This window comes from Babylonia areolata, chromosome 16 (assembly GCF_041734735.1).
Source record: "Babylonia areolata isolate BAREFJ2019XMU chromosome 16, ASM4173473v1, whole genome shotgun sequence".
Classification (NCBI taxonomy): domain Eukaryota; kingdom Metazoa; phylum Mollusca; class Gastropoda; order Neogastropoda; family Buccinidae; genus Babylonia; species Babylonia areolata.
Window position 1 is genome coordinate 1,102,501 of NC_134891.1, and position 19,632 is coordinate 1,122,132.

The 19,632-nt window shown below is 46.0% G+C and overlaps 1 protein-coding gene across 1 annotated transcript in view; it reads right to left on the reverse strand.

Moving 5' to 3' along the window:
• The window catches only part of LOC143290717 (nicotinate phosphoribosyltransferase-like), a 43,058-nt gene extending 30,351 nt beyond the window's left edge, over positions 1 to 12,707 (reverse strand). Inside the window, exons 1-4 of the mRNA XM_076600232.1 lie at positions 12,173 to 12,707; positions 11,867 to 11,963; positions 6,430 to 6,560; positions 3,873 to 4,043 (exon numbers count right to left, since the gene is read on the reverse strand). Coding sequence (XP_076456347.1) covers positions 3,873 to 4,043; positions 6,430 to 6,560; positions 11,867 to 11,963; positions 12,173 to 12,707 — 934 coding nt within the window. The remainder of the gene's footprint in view (positions 1 to 3,872; positions 4,044 to 6,429; positions 6,561 to 11,866; positions 11,964 to 12,172) is intronic.
• Between the last annotated feature and the right edge of the window lie 6,925 nt (positions 12,708 to 19,632).

The following is a 19,632-nucleotide window of genomic DNA, read 5'->3' on the forward strand; positions in this document are numbered from 1 at the left end:
GGTTGTGTTCAAACTTCAGGCTACAGTAAACCTGCTTGTGACTCCAGACAAAAAAAGTGGGGCATATCATGTCATTATATAAAGTCCTTCAAGACTGCAAAACTCAGGCCATATCAGTAACTGCTGGAAACTAGGTTAGAAGGTTATGTCAGAGTCAGAATGATAGCAGATCAACACTACAACAAAAAATTGTCAACAGAACGTCTAAAGTTTTAAACTTTCATTTGTATTATTACCAAAATATATAACATACTTCTAAAGACAACACTGCCTTTCTCGCAGTGACATACTGCCTGTGTGGACAACACACACACACATATTTGTGCAAATGCATGCATATGCATACGCACACACACAAAAAACAACAACTGAGATAAGACAGTCTCTTGTATATGTCACCTATATTTCATTTTATCCTACTCTTATCTTTTTAACCCAAGGTTCTATAATTTTGTTTCCATCATCTCATTTCACAAAATCATTATGATTCAACTACACAGAATGAAACAATTTAGTTGTAAAAAAATAACATACCAAATATTAGATCACAGTAATATATACAGGCTATTTCTTTCATACAAGAAAATAAAATAAATGAATCACCTGTCAAATAATGAGTTGGTGTTGCCTACATTTTATGTCTTCTGCATAATATTACAGAACATTCTTCCTAAAAACATAATCATGAAACAATTTTAGCTAGTCCCAGTGTGTGTGTGTGTGTGTGTGTGTGTGTGTGTGTGCGTGTGTTGTGTTGCGTTGTGTTGTGTTGTGTTGTGTTGTGTTGTGTTGTGTTGTGTGTGTGTGTGTGTGTGTGTGTGTGTGTGTGTGTGTGTGTGTATTTGCATGCGTGTGTGCATGTACGTGTGTGTGTGAGAGACAGAGAGAGAGAGAGAGAGAGAGAGAGAGACAGAGAGAGAGACAGAGACACAGAGAGAGAGAGAAAAGGGGTCAGGGGGGAGAGCATAACATTGTGTATAAATGTGACCTTTCATTTAAGTAGTTCTATCTAACTCTCTCAATGATTCAGCATACAGTGCGTTGAAATAAACAGCAATTTAAAAGTATCGAATTCAGCACACTTCATTTATAGTATTACTGTTTTCCTGACAGACTGAGTGAGTCACCTTCATGCTACCAATGAGTGACCTATTTCTCTTTCTTGAGCTCAAGGTGACCTTGTCAGTACTCAAGTCCCCTATCTGGTTTCAAACTTTGCTAGCTGACATACACAACACACACATTACACACACTCTGACAACACATACACACACATTACACACACTCTGACAACACATACACACACAACACCCACCTCCACACAACACACACATTACACACACTCTGACAACACATACACACACAACACCCACCTCCACACAACACACACATTACACACACTCTGACAACACATACACACAACACCCACCTCCACACAACACACACATTACACACACTCTGACAACACATACACACACAACACCCACCTCCACACAACACACACATTACACACACTCTGACAACACATACACACACAACACCCACCTCCACACAACACACACATTACACACACTCTGACAACACACACACACAACACCCACCTCCACACAACACACACATTACACACACTCTGACAACACATACACACACAACACCCACCTCCACACAACACACACATTACACACACTCTGACAACACACACACACAACACCCACCTCCACACAACACACACATTACACACACTCTGACAACACATACACACACAACACCCACCTCCACACAACACACACATTACACACACTCTGACAACACATACACACACAACACCCACCTCCACACAACACATCACAGAGATCAGTTCCAGCAGCTGTACCTCATACAATGTCACCAAGATTTTGTTTGCAATTGTTCATGAACTGGCCTTTCAGTTCAGACCATTTCCACAACAGGATCCAAGTCAATGCCAGAAGGCAGGGCAAAGAGTGTCAAACCAGGGATCCTGATTCCCATCTGTCGGATTATCCAGGACATATAAACCTGGCGGGCAAGTGGAAATATTCTCTCTAGTCCTCTGGGTGACCAGGTTGTGACAGTGTCAGTGGAAATGTGACTGAGCAGTCAGCCTCAGTGCAGACCTATCACACCCTCCCCCCCCCACAGCCCCCACCCCCCAGCCCCCCCTCCCCACTACCCCCACCTCACCTCCCCTCCTCTTTTCTCTAAAACCAGGCATATTCTGTGAACAGAACGTGTCAACGTGGAAATGAGATAATGTACCGGACTTGAAATTATCTGTGGGGACTTGATATATTTTCTTCTCACTGTTTGTAACAAAGCAATTACACCCTCTTTTCCAGTAAAATATACTGCTAGCAGTACTTTGAATCCTGTCTGCAGACTTGTTATTCCTGGTAGTTACTTCAACTGTCTCTCTATATCAAATAAACAGGGAGGGCAGAAGAAATTGGGGGGCACAAGTAGAGTTGAGTTGTTGTTGTTTTTCTTAACCAAAAAACGTTACGTGGGAATTTCTAGCCCTGCAAACAGACATGAACAGAGTGTTTAAATGCAAGAATCTTACAATAATAGTTCAGAAGCACTGACTAATTTTTTTTTCTTTTGTTGAGGGAGTAGGTTTAAGGAGCTTTGTGAATTTCACCATAACTGACTGTATGTGAGGTTAGCTTCGAGTTAACATTTAAGCATTATATATATGTCTTCACATACTGAGTGACGGTGATTCTTGTCTGTTGCTTAACTCACTCAGTACGGCCAGTCCTCTCTTCTCCTCTACACAGACCCCTCGGATGTCCAGTGGGTGTCCGAATGACCCAACCTTTAGCTTCCGTCATCAGAATTGTGGTATCCTTTGTCAACATTCACCTCTTCAGTATAAGAGCCTTCCGCTTGCAACATTTTGATGATGGTAACTGGGGTGAAATGCTGTTAACGTCGTCTCTTTCGCCGTTCGTATGGAGAGAGTTAAATGTTGTACACCACGAACTGATTTCTCTGAATGAAGATAATAATAAATTATAAAGTAATCTGTTCCAGTCTGTTTTCTGTATAGTGCTGAGAAGTGAACACAATTTGCCACAGGAGACATCACGAAGGGATGAAGTTAACCACAGACAAAGGCAGCGTAGTGAACCTACTCACCATCACCAACACTGAAAGATAAGGAGGAAAACTTGAGCTGAGTGTCCATGCAATAAATGCACAGCCATGTGACAGGAAAATGCAATCTCAACAAAAAAATCAAACTGCACGTGAGAAAAGAAATATTGTGTGTTATGATGGTTCCGTTTAATCTTACCCCCCCCCTCCCCTACACAAACACACACACGCCTCCTCCCCCTGTACTCATTGTTTTTAAGACTGAAGGGATCCCTGTAACCAAGTGAGAATGGTGAACTAGATTGGCTTCAGCTACCGAAAACTGGTTCAGAATATATTTTCTATGGAAAAAAACATAAGTTGGGATATAATATACATATTTGACATGCATGTACACACATGCACATATTTTTCTCTCCAACACATTCATGAATTCTTTTTTTTTCTTCTCTCTCCCCTTTATCTATCACTTTCACACACACACACACACACACACACACACACACACACACACACACACACACACACCAGAGTTGGGCAAAAGTACAAAAAGTTCTATACTAACAACCAATATACGGCAATGTAACATCATGACAATACTGAATTAAACTGCTCCAATTATTTTCTTTACTCATCACAGTTCTGTTGCAAACACAAATACACACACACACACACACACACACACACACACACACACACACACAGATATCAACCAATCACAGTCAGCTAACTGAATACACAAAGCAACAGCTTACCACTCTTAGAGAAGTGGAAGTTCTGCAAGAGTTTGACACACTCCTCCAGCCCAGCAAAGAGAGTGAACTCCCCTTTGAAGGGGTTCCGTCGGAAGCAGAGGTCGAAGACTGCCTTGTCGTTCATCTTGCCGCTCTTCCAGTAAGCATAGGCCATCGTGATCTGGTACAGGTCTGAATCAAATCAAAACAAACAGGGTCTCAACCATCAGTCAACTGGAAAGAGAAGACACAAATCATGGCATATGATGTTCAGTCAACTTGTGGCCAAATGGATAGAATGACAACTAAAACAGGCTAAGAACTAGAATTCTTCCCCCTCCCCACACACACACCCCCAACTCCTCTCCAAATTAAATATCAAGCAATGGTGGTATGGGTGCTAGTCTTTCAGATGAGACACTATCTGTGTCAAATGAAGATATCTGCAGTTGATTTATATCTGTGTCAAATAAATCTGTTATTATTGTTGTCATTACCATCATTATTATTATTATCATGCATTTATGCCTAATCTTAAAAATATGCCCAAGACATTTACAAATAGGAAAAAAAAATCTATTGTGCTTTCCCTGAGAAAAGAATGAATTCACGTTAGTTATTTCAACCATATGACTGTGAACCAAATTCTGGACAAGAAGACTGTGCAGTATTTATAGAATGGTCAGTCCAAGCTGCTCAACAGGGTTAAACCATTGACCACAAATCACTTATAGTGACATGTCAATATATATATATATATATATATATATATATATATAGGGTTAAACCACTGACCACAGATCACTTATAGTGACATGTCAACATATAAATCTTTTAATTTGCATAGCTGATTTTTTTATGTTCTCTCTCTCTGAGTCTCTCCCTCTTTTGTTTTTGTCAGCAGATGTGATAAAGATACATCTTAGACTACTTTTTGCTGGATTTTTTCATTTGTTTATTTGAAAGACTGAAAGAGTCATTCAGGGTTCTTAAAATGTCAAGTTATACATCTCAATGTGCAGTCATTTCCTGATTCAAAGAGTGAATGTCAAAATGAATTAAGCATAAAAATAAAAAATAAAAATAAAAAAACGAAAAAAGAAAACCGACTTTTTGTTTTTTTAATGGAATAATGTGGAGTCTGCTCAGTATGAACAAGTAATATTTTCATATGCCTATGAATATCCATAACTAACTGCCCACCAAGTCTACCCAAAGCATTCTGACCCTTTAAGTATAAAACTCATCTTTAAATATTCACTGCCTTTCCACCACAGTCAAGTCAGTGGGCATCCCCTTCATGCCAGCAACACCTCTCCCAACTCTGTGATGAGTAACTTCCTTCCTATTACTGCCCAAGAAAACTCTTATCTCAGCTTTATAAATTAGAAGAGAATACAAGTTACAACAAAGACTGAAAGACAAACAGAAACTGTGTCAGTGTACGATTTGTGTAAATGGCAGCATGACATGTTCAGGAGTTTTTGTTGTTGTACAACTGGATGTGTACAATTATCACAATATATCTTTATATGATATCCATTAAGTTATGGAACAGACAGCACACCAACAGATTTATTCTAGTCCTATATTTCAGGGCTGACAGATTTTAACCACTTAAAAAAAAATGATACACGTGGGTATATCATAAAAGTATTAAAATTATATAGTGGAAGCAGGTATATATATATGTGTGTGTGTGTGTGTGTGTGTGTGTGTGTGTGTACGCACCTGCATGTGTGCATTCATTAGTTTGTTTGAACAAAAACTCCCTTATTCTTTTTCTTTCCATTACACGACCAAGATTGACTTGCTGATGATTTTGTCGTGGTTCATGCAAGTTGGATATTTTCGTGTCTCCATAACGTGTGCGTATTTGATCTTCTGCGTGTGTAAACACACAAAGGGGGTTCAGGCACTAGCAGGTCTGCACATATATTGACCTGGGAGATCGGAAAAATCTCCACCCTTTACCCACCAGGCCCCATTACCATGATTCAAACCCGAACCCGGGACCCTCAGATTGAAAGTCCAAGGCTTAAACCACTTGGCTATTGCCCCTGTCAAACAGTGAAAATCCCTGTCCTCCCTTGTGTGTGTGTGTGTGTGTGTGTGTGTGTGCGCGTGTGTGTGCAACGTGCTTGACAATTTACTAGAACGGCCTGGGCAGACCAAGTGAGCTTCAGGCCCCAGGCTGTGGGGCTTGGAATGTGTTTCACTGTGGATCAATTAGTCAATAGTAAATCAATACATGTATAGAATTTCTACATGGTCGGAGAAATCTCAACAATATCACCATTGTGCTTAGCATTTACAGCAATGAAAATTAGCACTGGTGCAATGTAAGCAGCTTTGCAAAATCACGTATCTCAAAACTTTCAAAATTCGTTCGAAAACACAGGGAAATTAAAAATGGTTTCAGTTTCACTTTCACAAGAACACCCTACTTTCCGCCAATGTCACACTGGATGTTGAGCGATAATCTTTTTCTTTTTTCCCACAACGATGCAGATGAAAATAAATCAGGTGACACAAACATCACTTAATGAACACAGACAACCACTTGTTTGAATCTGACCTGTAAGAAGAGCCCGAATAACTCCATTGCTTTCCCGTGTCCCAGTGTAAATAGAGCTGAAAGATGCGGAGGCTGACATGTTGCCAGCGACGTTCGTCTGCACGGATGAAAAATCGAAATTGTGGACTGGACTTTATACGGGTGAAGTCACAGTGACGTGACGCGGCTTGCCCCACGCAGGCAGTTGCAGTTGTTTTCAACGCCCCAAGCAGCCAGCTCCGCGAAGCAATGCTGTGTGGGGCCCACAGCGTGCACAGTTTGGCCTTTCTTTCTCTTTCCGACAGGAAAAGACAGAACTGGGGGTGGGTGGCTTGGAAGGGGGTTGAGGGGAAGGGGGTGGGGGGGTCTCGTACCACGGGCCTCTTTCGCTATGCTTGCACCAGTGCGCACCCCCCCCCCACCCCCCCGCACCCTCCCAGTCTCTCTTGTGTGTGATTGTGTGTGATTGTGTGTGTGTGTGTGTGTGTGTGTGTGTGTGTGTGTGATTGTGTGTGTGTGTGTGTGTGTGTTGATGGGTGTGCGTGCATGTGCCAGTACGAAGTTATGTCATTTTCAGTATAACCCCCTTTCCCTGTGTGTGTGTGTGTGTGTGTGTGTGTGTGTGTGTGTGTGTGTGTGTCAGTGTGTGTTTGTGTGTCAGTGTGTGTGTGTGTGTGTGTGTGTGTGTCAGTGTGTGTGTGTGTGTGTGTGTGTGTGTGTGTGTGTGTGTGTGTGTGTGTAAGTGAGTACGCCGGCGTGTGGTTTAAAGAAATATTTAGTGATTCAGAAACCATGTTAGAACACATTAACAGCCGAGCAACAACAAACTAACAGCTTATATACCGTGCTCAGGAATTTGACTGATCATTTTAAGTGTTGGTTTCATTTGACGGCCGATGATTGCAACACACTGAGATGCAATAATGTTGAAATCTAATTGCATATGAATGACAGTATAACTGGAGTCATTGTCACCGGCGTTTCCTTCTTTGATCGGCCGTGGAGATGACTGTACTTAAAGAATTTACAATACGGAATGTGATCAGTCGTTTTTCCTTCTGCTTTTTGGTGCCGGCCGGTGTGCGCGCGGTATCAGTGTGTGTGTGTGTGTGTGTGTGTGTGTGTGTGTGCGCGTGCGTGCGTGCGTGTGTGCACTGATGTGTGTGTGTGTCGCTTTTGTCTTCTGTTTTATTTTGTGTGCGCACCCGGCCGGGCGCGGTATCAGAGTGTCACGGTGTGTGTGTGTGTGTGTGTGTGTGAGAGTGTGTACGTGTGTGTGTGTGTGTGTGAGTGTGTACGTGTGTGTGTGTGTGTGCAGCTGCCTGCGTGGGGCAAGGCACGTCACGTCACTGTGACTATTATCATTATATCATCATCATCATCATCATTTGATAACAATGTGTTTCAATCAGTTATATACCGACTTCCCACCAGGTGAAACACAGCAAACCACCCTGCCGTTTTTGAACAGGACTCACAGACTGCAGCAGTGAAACTTGACACATGATGAGCGGACACTGATCATTTTCCATCACAATGTCATCATAATGTTCATCATGACTTGGCAAAATGGAGGTAGAGCAAGCTGTTGTCAGTTCAATATTCTAGTCATAGCGGTTCAAAATATTGGCTGTTGTCATGGATCATTCTTCTCCGTGGAAAAAGAAACAAACTGAAACTAGTACCGTTACGATCACCTAAGAAGCCCCGTATATGAAAAATGTAACACACGCGTGTATGTGCATCAGTGCGTGTGTGTGTGTGCCGTTGTGTGAGTGTGTGTGCGTGCGTGTATGCGTGTGCACGCGCGCGCGTGTGCCGGGTACACGTGTGTGTGTGTGTGTGTGTGTGTGTCAGTGTGACTGTGAGTCTGTATGTGTGAGCCAGTCGAATAAGGACGAAACTAGCCTTCCAAGAAAACCAACTTTCATCCCAGTCCAAAGGCAGTGGACGGGAGACGGGCGAGTTCTTTATATAGACGGGGTGACGTCGTTGCAGTTCAATAGGGAGAGTGTTAGGATCACTATGAAACTGAACCGATGTCTGCTCCCACAGAAATAAGTGATGGTAGGCCTGTACCGTGCGTGTATCGGGGTCAGTCCATTGATTCACAAGCACGCGAGTGACGAGTACGTTATGATGGTCACTGTGAACTAAGAGTCCAATTTGGAGACCGAAGCTCCACAACGAAGAGAAAATAATCTTGGCAACGTTTCAGCGAATTAATTATTGTTTTCCAGTTTCGGTTTCAGTTTCAGTAGCTGAAGGAGGCGTCACTGCGTTCGGACAAATCGATATACGCTACACCACATCTGCCAAGCAGATGCCTGACCAGCAGTGTAACCCAACGCGCTTAGTCAGGCCTTGTGAGAGAGAGAGAGAGAGAGAGAGAGAGAGAGAGAGAGAGAGAAGAGTGAATAAATAATAGATAAATACATTAAAAAAAAAAAAAAAACAACTACTACCACTACCAATAATATACATAAGGCGCAAAAACTTGATGAAGTCAAATATAAGTGTACATAAATAAATAGATAGATAAATAAATAAATAATAATTATAATATAAAAAAAAAGTAGTAGTAGTAGTGGTAGTAGTAGTAGTAATAATAAAAATTTTAAAAAAAAGAAAGAAAAAAAAAGACAACAATGATGATAAATAAGCAAATGAATGTAAAACATGGAGACACACATTCACACATACACCCACATATGCATAACAGATATGCACCAAACATGCAGTTTCACAGATATAAAAGTACAGTCAAATACACATAAACGTACATGAGCCCCAACACACACACACACACACACACACACACACACACACACATTACCCTGCACCTCCTCTACTGTTTTCCAAAACTGGCGTACTTGTGTTCTCTTTCAGTTTCTCCAAGTGCCCGGGAAACTGTAATCAACATGGGATTATTTTGGGGAAGCAGCATTTCGTTGTTGCAACTGAGACCGATCGAGGGTGGTGGTGGTGGGAGGGGGGAAGAGGGTAGGGGGGGGGAGGGGCTAGGGGATACAGCCATACATGATTCTGATACTATAATTCTGATGAACATGGTAGTATTTCTTAGAAGCAGCATGTATAGTTGTTGTGGAGCTTGGGGCCAAACAGGATTTTTGTTTTCGTTTGCGGGCTGCAACTCCCACGTTCAGTCGTATGTACAAGTGGGTTTTTACATATTATGACCGCCATGTAGGCAGCTATACTCCGTTTTCAGAGATAACAGATATCCTGCATGTGTTTCATTAGCGTCACATGCAGCCGCCTTGTCTTTCGGGGCATAAAGATCTATTGCGAAGATTGATTTGAGGGGCGGGCAGACAACTATGATTATAAGCTTCTTCTTCTTCGTTCGTGGGCTGCAACTCCCATGTTCACTCGTATTTACATGGGTGAGCTTTACGTGTATGGCCGTTTTTTCCCCGTCATGTAGGCAGCTATACTCCGTTTTCGGGGGTGTGCATGCTGGATATGTTCTTATTTCCATAACCCACCGAACGCTGACATTGATTACAGGATCTTTAACGTGCGTATTAAGTTGATCTTCTGCTTGCGTATACTGACACACGAAGGGGATTCAGGCACAGGCAGGTCTGCACGTATGTTGGCCTGGGAGCTCGGTGACATCTCCACCCTCTACCCACAAGGCGCCGTCACCGAGATTCGAACCCGGAACCCTCAGATTGAAAGCCCGACGCTTTATCCAGTCGGCTATTGCGCCCGTCTACCTAGGGTGCAACTGATATGCGCGCATGTGCGTGTGTCCTCAGTTCACTACTAATCATTATGATTATCATATTCTTTCTTGTAGCTACTGCTATCGTTGTTGGTGGTCTGTTTATGATGACGAGGCCCTGGTTGATTGTCAGTGCTGGTGACTGAGGAAGATGTGCCGGATACTACGCTCCCTACTGCTGCAGTTGGTCGGTGATTGGTCCACGCACGCACGCACACACACACACACACACACAAACAAACAACAACAAACAAAAACAACAACTTACCAACAACAATAAAGAAAACGACAACAACAAAACAACGTTAACCTCTATTATACGCTTACATCTTGTCAAATCATTATACGCTTACATCTTGTCAAATCATTACCTTATTCTTGTTTATATTGACACCACGCATGCACGTTCGCTCACACCACACACGGACGTACCTCTGAAAAGACACAAATGCAATGTATGCACGTTTACACAATGCAATGTATGCACGTTTACACAATGCAATGTATGCACGTTTACACAACGTACGAGTTCCCTCATTATAAACACATACATTTTGACTTTAACACACGGATGCCGTTTCCATACACAAGGGTACTGTGTATATAATTCATTTACATACTACCAAGACACAGAAATAGGAATATCCTCATTACTGAAGTGAAAAGCTATGCATAGTAAGTACTTTTATTTCCTGCAGTGATAAGGGTATTCATGTGTGATGCGAACACAGTAACTCTTATTTAAAAAAAAAAAGAAAAAAAAAGAGGACATCCACACGCATGATGTGAACATGCATGCACAATATTATTGTTCAGTTGTGAAGAAGGCACTCATGTGTGAATACGTAAACACAGTGCTCTTGTTTATAGTACAGACACGCATGTTTGACGTAAACACATGTTTTCAGTACTCTTGTTTATAACGAGGACACTTATATGTGACGTGAACATATAAAACAATACTCATGCTTATAATGCGGGCACCCATATTTGATGTGAACACGCTCACACAGTCGCCTGCTCTTCACAAAGATGGCGCTGTACTTGTGATATTTTGCAAAGTAGGCAACTGCAGTATCAGTATCAGTATCAGTAGCTCAAGGAGGCGTCACCGCGTTCCGACAAATCCATATACGCTACACCACATCTGCCAAGCAGATGCTTGACCAGCAGCGAAACCCAATGCGCTTAGTCAGGCCTTGAGAAAGAAAAAAAAAGAATAAATAAATTAAATATTTAAAAAAAATTACAAAACAAAACAAAACAAACAAAAAATAAAAGAATAAAATAAAAAAGAAATAAGTAAATAAATAAATAATTAATTAATAGATAAATACATTTTTTTAAAAAGTACTACAAATAATAATGATATTTATAAGGCGCAAAAACTGAAGTCAACTGTAAGCGTACAAAAAATAAATAATAAAGAAAGAAAGAAAGAAAGAAAGAAAAAAAAATAATAATAACTGCAGTGTGTAACTGACGTTACTTCTGTGTGAGTGGACACGGACACAAAGTCGCAATCGTTGCCCCAGGTGAGGACACTGCAGTGTAGTGTGGTAGGAGAAGTGTGATCGGATTACCAGAGGGTCAAGTCCACAAGTCAGGGCGGGGCGGGGTGGGCAGTGAACAGCATGCACTCTGCACGGCTCTTGGGGATGGGGTCCGTGAATGATTAACGCCCCTTGTTGACGGCCCGAAACTGACCCTTGCTCCGTGCCACACAGAGGGCAGGGATTAGAATTATACAGCTCTGTCGCCGCCGGCAGGTCGGGCACTGACACGACGTGGCAGGACTGGGCAGCTGTTGGACCTCAGACCTGGTGTTCACTGGTTCAGGGTTCGAGGCCCCGTTTCGATATAGTGTTAATTGTGTCCTTGAGGAAGACACATTGTGATGTGTTCTTGAGGAAGGCACATTGTGTTGAGGAAGGCACAGGCACATAGTGTTGTGTCCTTGAGGAAGGCACATAGTGTTGTGTCCTTGAGGAAGGCACATAGTGTTGAAGGCACATAGTGTTGTGTCCTTGAGGAAGGCACACAGTGCTGTGTCCTTGAGGAAGGCACGTAGTGCTGTGTCCTTGAGGAAGGCACATAGTGTTGAAGGCACACAGTGCTGTATCCTTGAGGAAGGCACGTAGTGCTGTGTCCTTGAGGAAGGCATATAATGCTGTGTCCTTGAGGAAGGCACATAGTGTTGAAGGCACACAGTGCTGTGTCCTTGAGGAAGGCACACTGCGTTGAAGGCACGTAGTGCTGTGTCCTTGAGGAAGGCATATAATGCTATGTCCTTGAGGAAGGCACATAGTGCTGTGTCCTTGAAGAAGGCACATAGTGTTGAAGGCACACAGTGCTGTGTCCTTGAGTAAGGCACATAGTGCTGTGTCCTTGAAGAAGGCACATAGTGTTGAAGGCACACAGTGCTGTGTCCTTGAGGAAGGCACATAGTGTTGAAGGCACATAGTGCTGTGTCCTTGAAGAAGGCACATAGTGTTGAAGGCACATAGTGCTGTGTCCTTGAAGAAGGCACATAGTGTTGAAGGCACATAATGCTGTGTCCTTGAAGAAGGCACATAGTGTTAAAGGCACATAGTGCTGTGTCCTTGAGGAAGGCACATAGTGTTGAAGGCACACAGTGCTGTGTCCTTGAAGAAGGCACATAATGTTGAAGGCACATAGTGCTGTGTCCTTGAAGAAGGCACATGGTGTTGAAGGTACACAACACTGTGTCCTTGCACATAGTGCTGTATTCTCAGGTAAGACACATAGTTCTGTGTTGTTGAGGATGGCACATAGTCCTATGTCCGCGGGAAAGGCACATAGTGCTGTGTCCTTGCACATAGTGCTGTGTCCTTGCACATAGTATAGTGTCCTTGCACATAGTGCTGTATTCTTAGAGAAGTCACATGGTGCCGTGTTCTAGGGAAAGGCACATAGAGTTGTGTTATCGGGAAAGACTGTGTTCTAGGGAAAGGCACATAGTGCTGTGTTCTAGGGGAAAGGCACACAGTGCTGTGTTCTAGGGAAAGGCACATAGTGCTGTGTTCTAGGGAAAGGCACATAGTGCTGTGTTCTCGGGGAAAGGCACATAGTGCTGTGTTCTAGGGAAAGGCACATAGTGCTGTGTTCTAGGGAAAGGCACACAGTGCTGTGTTCTAGGGAAAGGCACATAGTGCTGTGTTCTAGGGAAAGGCACATAGTGCTGTGTTCTCGGGGAAAGGCACACAGTGCTGTGTTCTCGGGGAAAGGCACACAGTGCTGTGTTCTCGGGGAAAGGCACATAGTGCTGTGTTCTAGGGAAAGGCACACAGTGCTGTGTTCTCGGGGAAAGGCACATAGTGCTGTGTTCCTGGGGAAATGCACACAGTGCTGTGTTCTCGGGGAAAGGCACATAGTGCTGTGTTCTAGGGAAAGGCACATAGTGCTGTGTTCTAGGGAAAGGCACACAGTGCTGTGTTCTCGGGGAAAGGCACACAGTGCTGTGTTCTCGGGGAAAGGCACATAGTGCTGTGTTCCTGGGGAAATGCACACAGTGCTGTGTTCTAGGGAAAGGCACATAGTGCTGTGTTCCTGGGGAAATGCACACAGTGCTGTGTTCTCGGGGAAAGGCACACAGTGCTGTGTTCTTGGGGAAAGGCACACAGTGCTGTGTTCTAGGGAAAGGCACATAGTGCTGTGTTCCTGGGAAATGCACACAGTGCTGTGTTCTAGGGAAAGGGCACATAGTGCTGTGTTCCTGGGGAAATGCACACAGTGCTGTGTTCTTGGGGAAATGGCACACAGTGCTGTGTTCTAGGGAAAGGCACATAGTGCTGTGTTCTAGGGAAAGGCACACAGTGCTGTGTTCTAGGGAAAGGCACATAGTGCTGTGTTCTAGGGAAAGGCACACAGTGCTGTGTTCTCGGGGAAAGGCACTTTACCCTGATTTTCCTCACTCCACGTGGTTGTGAACGGGTACCTCCATCTGACTGTGACTGGGGAAGGCTGAACGGGTACCTCCATCTGACTGTGACTGGGGAAGGCTGAACGGGTACCTCCATCTGACTGTGACTGGGGAAGGCTGAACGGGTACCTCCATCTGACTGTGACTGGGGAAGGCTGAACGGGTACCTCCATCTGACTGACTGAGGAAGACTGAACGGGTACCTCCATCTGACTGTGATGGGGAAGGCTGAACGGGTACCTCCATCTGACTGTGATGGGGAAGGCTGAACGGGTACCTCCATCTGACTGTTGACTGGGGAAGACTGAACGGGTACCTCCATCTGACTGTGATGGGGAAGGCTGAACGGGTACCTCCATCTGACTGTGATGGGGAAGGCTGAACGGGTACCTCCATCTGACTGTGACTGGGGAAGACTGAACGGGTACCTCCATCTGACTGTGATGGGGAAGGCTGAACGGGTACCTCCATCTGACTGTGACTGGGGAAGGCTGAACGGGTACCTCCATCTGACTGTGACTGGGGAAGACTGAACGGGTACCTCCATCTGACTGTGATGGGGAAGGCTGAACGGGTACCTCCATCTGACTGTGACTGGGGAAGGCTGAACGGGTACCTCCATCTGACTGTGACTGGGGAAGGCTGAACGGGTACCTCCATCTGACTGTGATGGGGAAGGCTGAACGGGTACCTCCATCTGACTGTGACTGGGGAAGGCTGAACGGGTACCTCCATCTGACTGTGACTGGGGAAGGCTGAACGGGTACCTCCATCTGACTGTGACTGGGGAAGGCTGAACGGGTACCTCCATCTGACTGTGACTGGGGAAGGCTGAACGGGTACCTCCATCTGACTGTGACTGGGGAAGGCTGAACGGGTACCTCCATCTGACTGTGACTGGGGAAGGCTGAACGGGTACCTCCATCTGACTGTGACTGGGGAAGGCTGAACGGGTACCTCCATGTGACTGTGACTGGGGAAGGCTGAACGGGTACCTCCATCTGACTGTGATAGGGAAGGCTGAACGGGTACCTCCATCTGACTGTGACTGGGGAAGGCTGAACGGGTACCTCCATGTGACTGTGACTGGGGAAGGCTGAACGGGTACCTCCATCTGACTGTGATAGGGGAAGGCTGAACGGGTACCTCCATCTGACTGTGACTGGGGAAGGCTGAACGGGTACCTCCATCTGACTGTGACTGGGGAAGGCTGAACGGGTACCTCCATCTGACTGTGACTGGGGAAGGCTGAACGGGTACCTCCATCTGACTGTGACTGGGGAAGGCTGAACGGGTACCTCCATCTGACTGTGACTGGGGAAGGCTGAACGGGTACCTCCATCTGACTGTGACTGGGGAAGGCTGAACGGGTACCTCCATCTGACTGTGATGGGGAAGGCTGAACGGGTACCTCCATCTGACTGTGATGGGGAAGGCTGAACGGGTACCTCCATCTGACTGTGACTGGGGAAGGCTGAACGGGTACCTCCATCTGACTGTGACTGGGGAAGGCTGAACGGGTACCTCCATCTGACTGTGACTGGGGAAGGCTGAACGGGTACCTCCATCTGACTGTGACTGGGGAAGGCTGAACGGGTACCTCCATCTGACTGTGACTGGGGAAGGCTGAACGGGTACCTCCATCTGACTGTGACTGGGGAAGGCTGAACGGGTACCTCCATCTGACTGTGACTGGGGAAGGCTGAACGGGTACCTCCATCTGACTGTGATGGGGAAGGCTGAACGGGTACCTCCATCTGACTGTGACTGGGGAAGGCTGAACGGGCACCTCCATCTGACTGTGCCTGGGGAAGGCTGAACGGGTACCTCCATGTGACTGTGACTGGGGAAGGCTGAACGGGTACCTCCATGTGACTGTTGACTGGGGAAGGCTGAACGGGTACCTCCATGTGACTGTGATGGGGAAGGCTCAACGGGTACCTCCATCTGACTGTGACTGGGGAAGGCTGAACGGGTACCTCCATCTGACTGTGATGGGGAAGGCTGAACGGGTACCTCCATCTGACTGTGATGGGGAAGGCTCAACGGGTACCTCCATCTGACTGTGACTGGGGAAGGCTGAACGGGTACCTCCATCTGACTGTGACTGGGGAAGGCTGAACGGGTACCTCCATCTGACTGTGATGGGGAAGGCTGAACGGGTACCTCCATCTGACTGTGATAGGGAAGGCTGAACGGGTACCTCCATCTGACTGTGACTGGGGAAGGCTGAACGGGTACCTCCATCTGACTGTGATGGGGAAGGCTGAACGGGTACCTCCATCTGACTGTGATGGGGAAGGCTCAACGGGTACCTCCATCTGACTGTGACTGGGGAAGGCTCAACGGGTACCTCCATCTGACTGTGACTGGGGAAGGCTGAACGGGTACCTCCATCTGACTGTGACTGGGGAAGGCTGAACGGGTACCTCCATCTGACTGTGACTGGGGAAGGCTGAACGGGTACCTCCATCTGACTGTGATGGGGAAGGCTGAACGGGTACCTCCATCTGACTGTGATGGGGAAGGCTGAACGGGTACCTCCATCTGACTGTGATGGGGAAGGCTGAACGGGTACCTCCATCTGACTGTGACTGGGGAAGGCTGAACGGGTACCTCCATCTGACTGTGACTGGGGAAGGCTGAACGGGTACCTCCATCTGACTGTGACTGGGGAAGGCTGAACGGGTACCTCCATCTGACTGTGACTGGGGAAGGCTGAACGGGTACCTCCATCTGACTGTGACTGGGGAAGGCTGAACGGGTACCTCCATCTGACTGTGACTGGGGAAGGCTGAACGGGTACCTCCATCTGACTGTGACTGGGGAAGGCTGAACGGGTACCTCCATCTGACTGTGACTGGGGAAGGCTGAACGGGTACCTCCATCTGACTGTGACTGGGGAAGGCTGAACGGGTACCTCCATGTGACTGTGACTGGGGAAGGCTGAACGGGTACCTCCATGTGACTGTGACTGGGGAAGGCTGAACGGGTACCTCCATCTGACTGTGATGGGGAAGGCTGAACGGGTACCTCCATCTGACTGTGACTGGGGAAGGCTGAACGGGTACCTCCATCTGACTGTGACTGGGGAAGGCTGAACGGGTACCTCCATGTGACTGTGACTGGGGAAGGCTGAACGGGTACCTCCATCTGACTGTGACTGGGGAAGGCTGAACGGGTACCTCCATCTGACTGTGACTGGGGAAGGCTGAACGGGCTGAAGGAAAGAACTGGGCCCCGTGTTCCTATGCCGAGGACTGGACAGTGGACAGGCAGGCTTGTGAATTCACTGCCTGTCTCTGCTACCATGTCATACCTGGAACTGCACCCCGATACCTCTCTGACATCTTTCAGATCTATGTACCCTCCCGTTCCCTTCGCTCTGCTGCCGTTGGTAGAACCTTCCGCATCCCAAAATACAAAAGAAAACAGTATGGTGGTCGAGCCTTTTCATCATCTGCTGTTCAACTGAATACGGAACTCTTTGCCTCACCACGTCTGTCACGGCCCCTCACTGCCTTTCTTTAACTCACTCAGTACGGCCAGTCCTCTCTTCTCCTCTACACAGACCCCTGGATGTCCAGTGGGTGTCTGAATGACCGACCCAACCTTCAGCTTCCGTCGTCAGAATTGTGGTATTCTTTGTCAACATTCACGTCTTCAGTATAAGAGCTTTCCGCTTGCAATATTTTGATGATGGTAATTGGGGTGAAACGCTGTTAACGTCGTCACTTTCGCCGTTCGTATGGAGAGAGTTAAATCTAACCTCAAGACTTTCCTCTTCCAGCAGCATTTCCTCCAGACCCACTCTCAATCATGAAAGTAGTTAGTTGATTATGCAGGTATATTTGTAACACTGTACTGCATGTGCCTCGAAAGTTGGGATGGATGGATGAATGTATGTATGTATTGTACATAGGAGTTTGTATGCGCATTCATATGTTTATTGTGCATGATTGTGAGTTGAGGACTGAGTGTGGTTTGTATGCGTGTCTGGGTGGACTGTCAAGCGCTTTGTGCAATAAGGAAAGCGCTGATAAATGTCCAGTTATCATTATCATTCTTATTAAGAAGAAGAAGAAGAAGCAGGAGGAGGGGGAGGAGAAGAGAGAGAGAGAGGGAGAGAGAGAGAGAGAGAGCGAGCGAGCCCTGACATGACAGACTTTGCAGGTGTGCTTTTCACGTGGCTTCGCGATGCTGTGATACAGAATGCTCACATTTGGCATGTGTTGCAGGGTGTGCCGCGAAAACGTGCAGAAATACGGGAAGGAGAAGAAGATATCATGAGGACAGAGACAGAGAGAGAGGGAGAGAGGGGGGAGTGAGGAGGGAGGGGGGGGGGGCGTGATTTAGGGAAAAGGATCGACGTCCTAACTATTCCTACTGTCCCAGACCCCAGGATCTGTTAATGAAGACGATGAGCATAAAGAGAAAGTGTCATGAGAATCGATGTCAGTATGCTTGAGGTGTCACGCTGACTGCTGTACTGTACTGTCTGCCTATTTCCTCATGGTGAAGAATCCTTAAAACAACAACAACAACAACAAACATGGACCTGGACACCGATCCGGATCACAACCACACAGACATGCGGCGCACACTCCCACAGAATGTCCGGAAATCCGTCCCTGTTTGAGTAATCCTGCCGACAAAACAACTATCCAACCAGCCAACCAACCAGCAAGCCAATTAGCCAATCAACCAACCAGCCAAATAAACAACCAACCAACCAGTCAACAAACGAGCCCACTAACCAGCTTTTTAACCAACCAGTCAACCAGCCAATCAACCAACCAACCAACACCAACCAGAGTGAACACATGACCTTCCTTGGAGAAAGCAGTAACCGTTATTATTTATATTAAAAAAAAAATAAAATAAAAAAACCACAAAAAACCAAACCCAAATCAGCAAAGTGGAAGGGAGAGCTGGGTGGTGGTGGTGGTGTGATGATGTGGGGGAGGGAGGAGAGAGCAGGGGGAAGTTGGGTCCAGTGGGCCACACACCACAGATATGTTGAAGATCTCATCACCTTTTACGACCATAGAGGTAGTGGATTCATAATCACTATGTCCAAGGTTCGGCATAGAAAGTCGGGGCCCAGTCCTCTCCTTCCGCTGTGTTTACCTTCCCCAAACCGCCCTCTTGTCACTGACATGTACTTGGTTCTGTTCGCCCAGTTGAAGGGTAGTGACAGAATCAGAAACAGGGGAGGATTGCAGTTGTCACAGGACAGGCTCAAAACAACAAAGCATGCTCAAATTTCACGGGAAAAAAACAACCCAGACATTGTTTTGCATTGATACAAACGCATTATAATGCTCTCTCTCTCTCTCTCTCTCTCTCTCACACACACATTCGCATGCACGCAAATACACTTCTGACCAGTCTGGTCACATTTACCAGCGACATTACCACACCTTCACTTTCAGTCTGGCCACATTTACCAGTGACATTACCACACCTTCACTTTCAGTCTGGCCACATTTACCAGCGACATTACCACACCTTCACCTTCAGTCTGGTC